Below are 13,951 nucleotides of genomic sequence, written 5' to 3'. Positions count from 1 at the left end.
TACACTGTCATCAGTGTTGCCACATGCAAAATCAGTGATGGACATTGTACAATTTATTCATACCAGCAGACTTGTTTATATATATATATATTATATACTAATATGTACATTGCCACTCATATTCTACTGACAATTTCTGTAACACTAGCATCAGGAGAACAGAGTTCCTCAAAACTAAAGCTCATTAAAAACTATCTCCGCTCTACAATGAGTCAGGAAGGCTTGACTGGTCTTGCTCTTCTTGCAATCAAACAAGACATCACTTTGTCATACGATGACATTATTACTGATTTTGCGGCCAAAAAAGCCAGGAAGATTGCTTTTAATTAAAAACTAATCCTTGTTTCAATACCTCTTCATATACATTTCCAATAAAATGTTGACAAATTAAAAAAATTATATTATTTGCATCATTCTGTCAAATTAGAATTTTTTCTATAGTGCTACTTCTTTAGTGCTAGTCCATCAGCATTACAGTGTGCTTAATTAAGTTAAACTGGTTTTAATAACATGCATGTGGCAAGTTTTCCAATACTGTAAACTTATGTTTGTGTTGCTCAGAGCAAGGTAGGCACAGGGGCATCAGTTTAATAATCCTGCCTAGGGCACCATAAATCCTAAGGACGGCCCTGTCAGTAACATACATTATTTTTAAAAAGATATGTAGGCTTGAGAGACAATTGTGAGTGAGATAATGTCTTTTATTGAACCATATGCTTGCTCTTTATAAATATATCAGAGGGATTAATATTAGGGAGGGAGAGGAATTATTTAAGCTTAGTACCAATGTAGACACAAGAACAAATGGGTATAAACTGGACACTAGGAAGTTTAGACTTGAAATTAGATGAAGGTTTCTAACCATTAGAGGAGTGAAGTTCTGGAACAGCCTTCCAAGGGGAGTAGTGGGGGCAAAAGACATATCTGGCTTTAAGACTAAGCTTGATAAGTTTATGGAAGGGATGGTTTGATGGGATAGCCTAATTTTGGCAATTGATCTTTGATTATCAGCAGATAAGTATGCCCAGTGGTCGGTGATGGGTGATGTTGGACGGGATGGGATCTGAGTTACTGCAGAGAATTCTTTCCTGAGTGCTGGCTGGTGAGTCTTGCCCACATGCTCAGGGTTTAGCTGATCTCCATATTTGGGGTCGGGAAGGAATTTTCCTCTGGGGCAGATTGGCAGAGGCCCTGGAGGTTTTTCTCCTTCCTCTACAATGTGGGGCATGGGTCACTTGCTGATGGATTCTCTGCAGCTTGAGGTCTTCAAACCACAATTTGAAGACTTCAATAACTCAGACATAGATTAGGGGTTTGTTATAGAAGTGGAGGGTAGGGTTCTGTGGCCTGCTTTGTGCAGGGGGTCGGACTAGATGATCACATTGGTCCCTTCTGACCCTAGAATCTGTGAGTCTATGAGTCAGCTTCTGTTGGTGAGAGAGACATATTCTTCTTCAGCTCTGGGTGGCTCGAAAGCATGTCTCTCTCACAAAGAGAAGTTGATCCAGTAAAAAATATTACTTCACCCACCTTGTTTCTCTAATATCCTGGGACTGCTGCAGCTACACTGCATATGTGTAGACTTGTAACAAAGGCAAGATAATAATGATCATATGGTACAGGAGACAAGACAGGTTCGAAACATCATGACTGTTGAGTGTATAGCAAAACTGAATTGCCAGAATTTTATTGATTTGTACTACAGAATATGTGGTTGGTTGAAGCTAGTTTCTGATGTAGCAGTGATTGCTGCTATTTAAGATTCTTGCTTAGTTTTCCAGTTTTACAGCTTCCCCAGACTGTAACACTGGAAAACTTGTGCTGGATTTTATAGTTTTGTGATGTAGACAGTTAGTTAGAGAATAGGTTGAAGCAATAACATTCAGTTTATTTTTCATGTAACTCATTTTCACATCCAGATTTGTTGAGGTGAAAGGCTAGTTTGTCAGTGTGTTGTTCCACTTACCTGCTGATTGTCTTTTGAAAGTAAAATCTAAAATGAAACTAGTGGCGTGTGTATTTTTTATTAATATTATTTAGCGTTGTTATAGCACCCAAAGATTCCCATTGTGATTGGGGTCCTGTTGTGGTAAGCATTGTACAGAACATAGAGGAGGACATGGTCCTAGCCTCAAACAGTTTACAGTCTTTATTAAAAGCAAACATAACAAGTGAATGTAACAAATAATAGGAGGGAAGGAGGAAGGATGAGGACAGCATAAGCTAAAAATGTGTACAGCTTGATGGCTCCAAATCATTTGAACTTTTTTTTTTTTTAAAGATTATCTCTACATTTTAACACTTGCCCCTCCTTGATTTTTAGGTACTTCACATGACTGGAGACTCCGATGTGGTGCTGTGGACCTGTATTTCACGCTCTTTGGCCTCAGTAGACCTTCTTGTTTGCCATTACCAGAGCTTGGACTGGTCCTTAATCTGAAAGAGAAGAAAGCTGTACTTAATCCTATCATCATCCCCGAGTCAGTGGCAAACAGTCAGGAACCCGTGAACAATCCTAACAATCATGGACAACTGATAGGATTCCAGAGCACTGTAAGCACTGACCATCTGCACATGCCTCCCCCATCCTGCTTTGAATACTTCCACTGGCTCCAATTGTACTGTGTAATGAATTCAAACTTCTTGTCTGAACTTTCAAGACTTAACCCTCTGACCTTTTTGTTATGTGTTACTCTCAAGCCTTCCAATATAGTACCAGCCTTAATACTCCGTCTCTTTCTCTCATTCCACTTTGGTGCCTTTTCCCTAATGTGTGGAATGACCTTCTAGCTAGTTTCCTGAGCCCACACTCACTTCTCATTTGTATCCATTCTGAAACGTAACTGTTTCTGTAACATTTACAAGAAGTAATCTTGATTCACACACAACCTGTGATGCTGTGATATAAAGATTTTTATCAGCATGAAAATGGGATATATTGATATATTTTTTTAATATTTCCATCTAGAAACCAAGTGCCGTAGTTCCCATTAGTCCAACTACACCTGAATACATGTCTCCAAGAGACTCGTAGAAGCATTTAAAAATGTCAGATTTAAAATCTGATATTATTTGGCTTTCCAGTGCGTGGTCCCACTAGGAAGCTAGAAAAGTCCTCTTCCCAACGGCATGAAAATCCCATTTCTAGGCCTTTGAGGATGCAGGATGTTGGATTTTAAAGTCATGTATTTTTAATATAAAAACTGCCACTAGTTCAGAACTAAATCTTGCCTAAAGTGGTCCTTGGGCAGATGTAATTATGGAGGGAAAAGTCAACATTTAGTAGAGAAAGAGGAAACTATTTTTGTGACAGGTTAATTTAAAAAAAAATCAACTGTTATAAGAGTAAGTGCTGTTGAGATAACTTAGTACGCGAAAGGTAACTCACTGGTCATGTATAAAATTTGATTTTAAGCAGTTTTGGATAGGAACCTGTTTTTTTACTCCCTCTGAAGCATATAGCACACTTAGGAGTGAAAATAAAATACACATTCAAAGTAATGGGAAATAAATACAGACTTTTTTTTCACTAAAAAGTCCATCTTTTCTCTAGTCTTTATTTTTACAGTGAGAGTTGTGCTCAAAGCTTTTAGAGAATAAAAATATGAGTGCAGAAATTCAGTGTTAATGTGTGGATCATCAGAGATTCTTTGAATTGCCTTTGAAAGTTATCAACATTTGTGCAACACTTACCTTATTCACATATAACTAGTTTCTGTCCTCAGATGTGCATCATGAATGTCCTGATTTATAAACATCTTTTGCTTGTATCTGAGCACCTCACAGCAACTCATAGGCAGATAGCTATGTGTATGTAAAGGCAGATGTGGCCATTAGCTTGTAATATACTTGGAAGCAGCATACTCTGAAGAATGTGTGAGCAATCGACATCATTTTGCTATATCTGTTGTTTGTGAAACTTGCTTAAATATGTGTCTTTGTTATTAGATGTTCCTACAGCACACACAAGACCTTGATTTCTGGATGTTTATGCGTTTTCCTGCTTTAAGAAGCTAGGTAGCCTCTTCTTGGTTCCCAGAACTTGGCTATGTTCATTTTCAAAAAAAATCACTCTAAACTGATGCTAATTTAGTTTTCCTTGTGAAATTCAAACAGAATAATACTGTACAGAAATTGGATAGCACCTCAGGCAAACTTTCTTCCAGAATGTTCGCAGACTTAAATGGTATTAGGAGTAATAATAGAACATGAAATGAAGAGGCCTGACCAAGGATAAAAATATATTTGTGTGAAGTAAAAAGAATTTCTGACAGATGCTAGAGGATATCTAGGTTGAGTAGATTGTCTTTTGAGGTTTGCATGTTCTGTGAGCATGAGTTGTTTGAGAATGAGAATTGTTAAATTATTGTTGCTCTGGAATCTGCTGTGGGAGGAGGTAGGTTTCCAAGGCTGAAGTTTTAATTCTAGAAAGCATGCATTTATAGTCACGTGATTGGTGTGGGACACGCCTGATTCTGAAGCAGTACACCACCTTAGTATAGTAGTAGATGCTTCTAATGGTTTGGAGAAAAAGCTATGGTAGGCCTTACTTTTGTCTAGGTTTTAGAAAGGGCTAGTGTCTATTTCTGTAAGTGTGTTTGTCTTTTCCTGTATTTTATTTTGTGTTTTCATTGTACTTTGGAAGTCCTTTCTCCTTTTTAATGCCTATAACTGTGTAGTTTGGAACTCATTAGACTTATACATTTATTTTCATGTTCCTCTTCTTACCTTTATTTTGGTTAATCTAAGCAGTAATTTTCAAAGGAGTCTTAAACACCTTCTTTTTGGAGAAAAGCTAGTATGACATCTAAAAGGAAATCAAGGGCATAACCATTATATTTGACTTTTATACAACAAAATTAGTATTAGCTTTTAAATTTAACCTCTGAAGAAGATTACTCTAAATCCTTTGTTTAGATCAGAATCTATGATAATTTTCAACTGAGATTTGAAATGAAGAGAGTTAGTGAGGCATATATACATAGGAAGGCTTTTCAGGAGCTGCAGAGATTTGTTGCACACCAACAGTACCATGATTGTGAGAAGGAACAGAAGAGAGGCCAGTTCTTGATATGCAGAGGGAGCAAGGATTGAAGTAAAGAGAAAGTATGTTTGTAGGAGACGTTGGCACAAGTCCTTGAAAGGTTTTAGGGAATATTTTTTTGCCTCAACTATGGGGAAGATTCTGTTCAACTAAAGTGTGTTTTCAACCATTATGTCACTTTTAGATTTAAATATGCTTTTGCTGTCTTCTAATTTTAATCTTTAAATGCTGCTTCAGGAGGATGATCATCTTGTTAAAGAAACAGCATCCAACGTTTCTGTTCATCAGCAAGGGGTGAAGAGGAAGGCTGATATGCCACTTGGGTCCCCATTGGAGCCAGGGCAGATACCAGAGAAGAATGAAGACAGTAAAGTCAAACTAAAAATCAGAGTAAGAAAATGGCAATTCAACTTTAACTATGGGTAGGGTATTTAGTATAACAGTAAAGTCTTTCGCTGAGTTTTCTAACAGATGTAGCCTAAAGCATGCTGTGCATATGTGTAAGGTAGTTGTTGTGATTACTTTGGCAAAATCATCTCCCATCGGGTTCTTTTTTGGCTGACAGGGAGTGAAGCTGCCAATTAATGTTCTAAATGTTCATGCTATTTCCACTGTAGATTAGAAGGATCATGAACAAAATGTCTATATTATATATTCCTTATCAGTGACAAAAATTTGCTTCCATTCCCCAGAAAAATAAAACCTGTTAAGAGTTAATTATTAATATTACCTTATTTTTACATATTTCTTGCTGATGTTTTAGTTCTCAAACTCTCAGGAAGAGGAGGAAATTGATATGGACACTGTTCATGATAGTCAAGCTTTTATCTACCATCATTTGAATATGTTGGAGAGACCATCAACACCAGGTATGAATAGGTTAACTTGCAGATCACAGATAGTATATTAGTCTCAACCTGTGAAAGTGTTCTTCTGCAGCTTTTCCCTTCCAAATCACTTTAGTAAATGTTTGAGTGTTGATAAAAAGCAAGTGTAGAATGGTTTCTGTGCATCTTATATGTCATTAGGTATTCAAGACTAGATCATTTAAATATATATTACTGTGTTCTGGTTGTATATTTTTGATACATTTCTTAATAAGGAAATATGTTATGCTTAGAAAAAAATGCAAATTAAAATAATAAAATAAACCGAAGTCAGAGAAACAAAGTTAGGGAGGAGAAAAATAGACCCAGTCAGTATTTTGGGAAAGTTGGTTTCTGACTGTATTAGGTTACAAAAAACATTTTTAAATAGAAGATAACAATAAAGCAGAAGCAAATGTATTCTAGCAACAAATGTATAATGTGGCCAATCTGAATAAGTTATCACTGGATTACTTCTAGTAATAAAGATACTCAAACTGGCCTCAGAGATACTTATGACTGTTTTAAACTTGAAAAGTTTCCATCTGTGACTACCTTTTTATTTCCTGTCCTTTAGACAATTATTCTGTAGAGTTCTGTTACTCCTCTTCTCTGGATTTTTACCTCTAAGTCAGTGGTCCCCAACCTTTTCCATGGGGCGGGTGCCAGACGACTAGCCGCCGAGGACTGTGGCCACTGGAGAGGTAGCTGCCAAAATGCTGCCATGAAGTGGCAACGTCAAGAGGGATCACCGCTGAAATGCCACCATGAAGGAGTGTCATCAAGAGGCATGGACGCCGAAATTCGGCGGAATTCTGGCACTAGTGCTTCTTGATGTTGCCACTTCTCGGTGGCATTTCGGCGGCTGCTTGTCCGACGGCCAGTGGATGGGTGCACATGGATGCCCCGATGGGCGCTATGGCGCCCGCGGGCACCGCGTTCGGGACCCCTTCTCTAAGTATTATTCTTAGATATTTCTTGAAAACCTTAAGCAAAGTTCCCTACTAAACTTCCCTTCTCTGTCATTAACAGAGAGAAATTCAGTAACTGGCCAACACTAGTTAATTTCTGATTTCTCATTCTTCTAGCATGTCCCATAAACAATTACCAATATTTTTCCATAACTTTGCTGAACTCTGAAAGGTGATTTGCAATGTTTACCTTTTAAAGTATAATATATAGAAGGGCAGTAAGCATTTAAGTGCAAGAGCAGTGTCATGGCTAGTCATAAAATTTGTAGAACTGGCAAGGACCTCTGCTCAGGGCTATGTAATAACTAGACCATTCCTGACAGGTGTTTGTCTAACCTGTTCTTAAAAACCTCCAATGATGGAGATTCCACAGCCCCCCTAGGCAATTTGGTCCAGTGCTTAACTACCCTGATAATTAGTAAGCTTTTCCTAATGCCAAACTTAAACCACCCTCGCTGCAATTTAAGCCCAATACTTCTTTGTCCTGTCCTCAGAGGTTAACAAGAACAGTTTTCTCCCTCCTCCTTTTTAACAACCTTTTTTATGCTTGAAAACTGTTATCTTGTCTTCCCTCAGTCTTCTATTCTCCAGACTAAACAAACCCAATTTTTTCAATCTTTCTTCAGAGGTGGTGTTTTCTAGACCTTTAATCATTTTTATTGTTCTGCTCTGGACTTTATCCAGTTTGTCCACATCTTTCCCAAAATGTGGTGTCCGGAACTGGACGCAGTACTCCATCTAAGGCCTTATCAGTGTGAAGTAGGTGGAAGAATTACTACTTCTTTGAGTGGTTGTTCATGTCCATTCACAGTAGGTGTGTGCGCACCGCATGCACGCCAGCTGGAAGATTTTCCCCTAGCAGCGTCCGTAGGATTGGCCCTGGCACCCCCTGGAGTGGCGCCACTACGGCGCCCTATAAAGGGGCCCGCCGACCCTCCACCCCCTCAGTTCCTTCTTACTGCCGGTGACAGCTAGCTGTAACTTCTCTTGCACTTCGCAAGTTAGCAGTGTCCTATCCTCATGTATAGTCCGTGTATATAGTTTGTATATAGTTAGTTTACTTAGGCTCAACAGGCATCGCCCAATACGTCAAGCCGCTCACTGGTGACCCTGGTACCGGTCGCAGTGCCGCATTTAGAATCGGAACCGGCCCTGCAACCACAGTACCATGTGCCGCAGGACCCCTAAGGGCTGCATGCACCTGAGGAAGGGCTGATCCAAGTAATTTCCTCATCTTCCTCCCCGGACGAAGCGGTCTCCGGCACGGCTGCGGCACTGGCCCTGGAGGATACTCGAATCCTCCAACAAGTGCTCCGGCGAGCAGCTCAGAGCCTCGCAATTCAGGCTGAGGAAATCGAAGTGGACTCAGATCTGGTGGTAGACGTCCTGGCTCCCTCAGGGCCATCCAGGGTGGCTCTCCTGTTGATCAAGACCATAGCGGATACGTCCCGCCCCTTATGCCAGCCTCACTGGGCCCTAATGCCAAGAGAAGAGAGTGGCGTTATTTCGTCCCCTCTAAAGACCACGAACACTTGTACACCCACTCTACCCCTGGACTCCCTGGTGGTGGACGCAGCCAACCAACGGGAGCGTCAAGGATTTCAGGGGTCAACACCAAAGAGCAGGGACACGAAAAGACTTGACCTCTTTGGTAGAAAAGTGTTCTCTACGGCAGGCCTACAACTCCGTATTGCCAACCAACAGGCAATCATAAGCCGATACGGTCATAATACATGTTCAACCGTGTCGAAGTTTACAGAGCTCCTTCCCCAGGACTCAAGGTCAGAGTTTTCGGCCCTGGTGAAGGAGGGGAAACTGATCTCCCGAGCTTATCTCCAGGCTGCCCTAGATGCAGTGGACTTAGCCTCGCGCACCCTGGCCACGGGCCTGGTCACGAGGTAGGGAGCCTGGCTTCAGGTCTCGGGCCTTCCCTATGAGGTCCAGCAGACCATTCAAGACCTCTCCTTCAAGGGGCAGATGCTGTTTTCAGAAAAGATGGACAAACGTCTCCATAGCCTAAAGGACTCGAGGGCCACGCTTCGCTCGCTGGGCTTGCATACCCCTGCGACCCAGCGCAGACAGTTTAGGCCGCAGGTGGCCCCACGCTCCTACCAGCCTCAGACTCGCCAGGAGCTGGGGTGCAAGTGGGGCAGAAATGGCAGGAGGCGTCACCAACGCCACCCCTCTGGCCAGGCGTCCGGTCAGTCGAGACCATCATCGGGGCCTAGGCCCCCTGTCGAGGGCGACCGACCTATCAAGACTCTGGATCTTTCTACCCCTGCCTTTGGGTCACATCTGTCCACCTTCTGCCGTGCCTGGTCCCGAATCACGTCAGACAGCTGGGTGCTCCGCATGGTAGAGAGGGGATATTCTATCCAGTTCTTCTCCCGCCCACCCCACCAGCCCCCCTCCCCGTCCCTCTTCAGGGACCCATCTCACGAGCAACTTCTAATTCAAAAAGTGAAGTCCCTCATGGAGGCAGGGACGGTGGAGGAAGTCCCTCGGGAGATCAAGGGCAAAGGCTTCTACTTCCGGTATTTCCTAATACCGAAGGTGAAAGGGGACCTGAGACCCATCCTGGACTTGCGGCGGCTGAACAAGTTCGTACGAAAGCTCAAGTTCCGCATGGTCTCCCTGTCCTCGATCATTCCCTCCCTGGATCCAGGAGATTGATATGCCGCCCTCTCTCGACTTAAAGGACACTTGTTTCCACATCACTATAATTCCTCGACACCGTCGGTACCTCAGGTTCAGCGTGGCCAACGCCCATCTGCAGTTCACGGTGCTCCTGTTCGGCCTGTCAGCTGCCCCAAGGGTCTTCATGAAGTTCATGGCAGTTGTGGCAGCCTTCCTGCGCGGGCGGGGCATCCAGGTATTCCCCTACTTGGACGATTGGCTTATAAAGGGCCGCACCAAGGAGCAGGTGGAGGCCCAGGTGTTGTTCATCAGGCGGACCTTTCTCAATCTCGGCCTCCTCTTGAACGAAGCCAAGTCCACCGTGTCTCCTATGCAACAAATAGAATTCATAGGGGTGGTTCTGGACTCCACCCACGCCAGAGCATACCTTCCAGAATCCAGGTTCCCTCATGATTTCCGAGTTCATCCTCAGACTGCAATGTGCCCCTATTACCACGGCGTGGATCTGCCTCCGGCTGTTGGGTCACATGGCGGCGTGCACCTATGTGGTAAACCATGCCAGACTCCGGCTTCGCCCGCTACAGTTCCTGATTAGCGACAGTGTACCGCCCGGCCAGGGACCCATTGGACTCAGTGGTGTCCATTCCCCACTTGGTGCTAAGCTCGCTACGGTGGTGAGTCAACCCGCAGAAAGTGTGCATGGGCGTCCCCTTCGCTGCCCCTCAACCCTCCCTCTCCCTGGTAACAGATGCCTCGGATCGGGCTTGGGGAGTGCACCTGGGAAACTTCAGGACGCAGGGCTTGTGGTCGCTGGAGGACCTCGAGTTGCATATCAATGTCAGGGAGCTGAGAGCGGTACGCCTGGCTTGTTTGACCTTCCGGTCCCACCTGGCCGGCAGATGTGTTTCAGTCCTCTCGAACAATACGTCGGCAGTCTTTTATATCGACAAATGGGGCTGCACACTCCTCTCCCCTGTGCAGGAAAGCCCTCGCGTTGTGGGATTTCTGCGTTCACAATGCTACCCACCTGACGGTGTTCTACCTTCCGGGGGAGCAGAACGGCCAGGCGGACACCCTCAGCCACTCGTTCCAGGGTCACAAGTGATCCCTCCGACAGGATGTGGTACGCTCACTCTTGCAGCTCTGGGGCTTTTCCCAGTTAGACCTGTTCACCTCGAGGGAAAACAGAAAGTGCCGATGATTCTGCTCCCTTCTGGACTGCAGTCAGGGGTTTCTGTCAGACGCCTTCCTCCAGTCTTGGGGGGTCTGTCTGCTCTACTCCTTTCCTCCAATCCCCCTGATACACAGGGTGATTTTGAAGATCCGCAGGGACCACGCACGGGTAATCCTGATAGCTCCGGCATGGCCACGCCAGCATTGGTACACGTCACTCCTGCACATGTCCGTTCAGGCACCCCTAACGCTGCCCCTGCTTCCGGACCTGATCACGCAGGACCGGGGCTCCCTCCGCCACCCGCACCTGGAATCTCTCCACCTCACAGCCTGGATACTCCATGGCTGAACTCGATGGAAATGCAGTGCTCCTAGCAGGTCAGACAAGTGCTGCTCGGTAGTAGGAAACCATCAACTAGAGCCACCTACCTGGCCAAATGGAAGCGCTTCTCCGTATGGTCGGGTCAGTGAGGTCACAATCCACTGGGGGTCCCAATCCCTATTAACCTAGACTATTTTTGCTCCACCCCAGACAACTGGGCCTCTCCCTCTCCTCAATTCGTGTTCACTTGTCGGCCATCCGGGAGAGGTGGGTACCTCGGTGTTTGCAAACCCGCTGGCTGGGCATTTCCTCCAGGGTATGGACAGGCTGTTTCCGCATGTTCGTCAGCCAGCTCCTGCCCGGGACCTGAATCTGATCCTCTCCGCCCTCTCGGGACCTCCATTTGAGCCTCTGGCTTCGTGCTCCCTGTTGTACTTGTCGTATAAGACCGCCTTCCTGGTGGCGATCACCTCGGCCAGGAGGGTGTCTGAGCTCAGGGCATTAACATCTGAGCCCCCATACACTGTCTTTTATAAGGACAAGGTCCAACTTAGACCTCACCCGGCCTTCCTCCCCAAGGTCGTCTCACAGTTCCACATGGGACAAGATATCTTTCTGCCGGTGTTTTATCCAAAACCACACTCTTCCAGTGAGGAGCAGAGGTTACATTCCCTGGATGTCCTCAGGGCCTTGGCCTTTTACATCGAGCGTACCAGGCCGTTCAGACGCTCGACTCAGCTCTTCATCGCAGTGGCGGATAGGATGAAAGAGCTCCCGGTCCCTGTCAGCGAATCTCTTCGTGGATTGTGACCAGCATCCGGGAATGCTACTGCGTAGCTAAGACCCCTGTCCCTCCGGTCACGGCCCACTCCACTAGGGCGCAGGCCTCCTCTGCGGCATTCCTGGCTCAGATCTCGACTCAGGAGATTTGGAGAACGGCCACGTGGTCCTCCATCCACACGTTCTCATCGCACTGTGCCATCCCGCACCAGGCTAGGGATGATGCAGCCTTCAGTCATGCAGTACTCCAGTCAGCAGTGAACTCTGACCCCACCACCTGGGTTCAGGCGTGTGAGTCACCTGCTTGGAATGGACATGAACAACCACTTGAAGAAGAAAAAACAGTTACCTACCTTTTAGTAACTGTTGTTCTTCGAGATGTGTTGTTCATGTCCATTCCAATACCCACCCTCCTGCCCCTCTGTCGGAGTGCCGACAAGAAGGAACTGAGGGGGTGGAGGGCCGGCGGGCCCCTTTATAGGGCTCCAGGGAGCGCCAGGGCCGACCCTACGGACGCTGCTAGGGGAAAATCTTCCGGCTGGTGTACACGCGGCACGCGCACCCCTGCTTGGAATGGACATGAACAACACATCTCGAAGAACAACAGTTACTAAAAGGTGGGTAACTGTTTTTTCTCATGGTTTGCTTACAACACTCCTGCTAATACATCTGTGATGGGCTGTACCAGGCCCTTTGAGGCTCCCTGCTGGAGGCCTCGCAGTCCTACCACACCGCGCCCCAGGAAAGGAGCAGTAAAGGTAGGTCCTCCAGGCCTGCTTACAAAAGCTGCAGGGAAACATCGCATCAGAGCTCAGCAGGCTCAGATAAAAGAAGCTGCAGGGCCTGAGCAGTTCCGTTACTGGCTGGGACCAGAAGGGTTAGGAAGGACTGGAAGGCTGTAAAACTCTCCAGGCAAGGAGGCCTGGGAGAGACCCTGCTCAATCAGGGAACAGACAGAGAACTTCAGCCTGTGGTAGGGATGAAGTGGGAAGTGGCCCAGGGAGTGCAGCAACAGCAACTATCAAAAGGAAGCAGCATGTGGTGGTACTGTGGGGTCCCTGGGTTGGGACCCAGAGTTGTGGGGGTGGGCCCAGGTCCCACCACCAGCTACTGGCAGAATGGCCAAAGCCCTGAAAAGGGGACAAGTCTTGTTTAGAAGCCCAAGAAAGGGGCTAGAATTTTAAGGGGTTAAGGACAGATCTCTAGATCCTAGAGAGGAGCCAAGTATTTGTTGAAACCCCCCAGAAGAGGACTGAACTTGAGAGGTGACCTGGCTGGATAGGAGAGCTGAGTCATTGAGAACTGCTGGGACAAAAAGTCTGCAGGGATGAAGCCCTGGTGGCACTGCTCTGTGACAGGACAGGGACAGACTTAAAGCTAGCCCAGAAGGGGCTGATAACTGAGCCCAGAGACAGGCCTGCCAGCACTAGTAAAGGGTCAGAGACAGGCCCTGTTGGACCTTTTACCCCAAAAGAGGTTAGTTTATGCATATTGACTGGGTGACTTAGCCAGAGGGCTGAGCCATAGAAGACCTGCCTGATGAGGACAATGGCCAACAGGGGGTGCCAAGAAAAGGAAAGAGTACAGGTTTGCACCTGGCCGCCAGGAGGCGCTCACGAGAGGTGAGTGCACACCATCACAACATCCCAGAATCATGTTTACTTTTTTTGCAACAGGGTTATGCTGTTGACTCATAATTAGCTTATGATCCACTATAAACCCCAGATCCCTTTCTGCAGTACTCCTTCCTAGGCAAGTCTTTTCCCATTTTGTTTGTGTGCAATTGATTGTTGATTCCTAAGTGGAGTACTTTACATTTGTCCTTATTGGATTTCATCCTATTTTCTTGAGTCCATTTCTCCAGTTTGTCCCGATCATTTTGAATTTTAATCTTATCCTCCAAATCACTTGCAACGCCTCCCACATTGGTGTCATCCAGATACTATAAGTATAAGCTCTGTCATTATCTAAATCATTGATGAAGATATTTAACAGAACTGGACACTGGACCGATCCCTTTGAGACCCCTGATATGCTCTTCCATCTTGACTGTGAACCACTCTCTGGGAACAGTTTTCAAACCAGTTATGCACCCACCTTATAGTAGCTCCATCTCAGTTATATTTCCCTAGTTTGTTTATGAGAAGATAATGTGAGA

The 13,951-nt window shown here is 45.5% G+C and overlaps 1 protein-coding gene across 4 annotated transcripts in view; it reads left to right on the top strand.

Annotated features, from left to right (window-relative positions):
* The window catches only part of TAF2 (TATA-box binding protein associated factor 2), a 112,481-nt gene that overhangs the window by 86,652 nt on the left and 11,878 nt on the right, over nt 1-13,951 (top strand). For all 4 annotated transcript variants that reach the window (XM_030553746.1, XM_030553748.1, XM_030553749.1 and 1 more), the window contains 3 exons: nt 2,324-2,553; nt 5,282-5,434; nt 5,808-5,913. In XM_030553746.1, coding sequence (XP_030409606.1) covers nt 2,324-2,553; nt 5,282-5,434; nt 5,808-5,913 — 489 coding nt within the window. The remainder of the gene's footprint in view (nt 1-2,323; nt 2,554-5,281; nt 5,435-5,807; nt 5,914-13,951) is intronic.

The sequence above is a fragment of the Gopherus evgoodei genome, chromosome 2, assembly GCF_007399415.2.
Source record: "Gopherus evgoodei ecotype Sinaloan lineage chromosome 2, rGopEvg1_v1.p, whole genome shotgun sequence".
In the NCBI taxonomy this organism is placed as follows: Eukaryota; Metazoa; Chordata; order Testudines; family Testudinidae; genus Gopherus; species Gopherus evgoodei.
The sequence above is the reverse complement of the archived record's forward strand: the minus strand, read 5'-3'. Positions and strand labels throughout refer to the sequence as shown.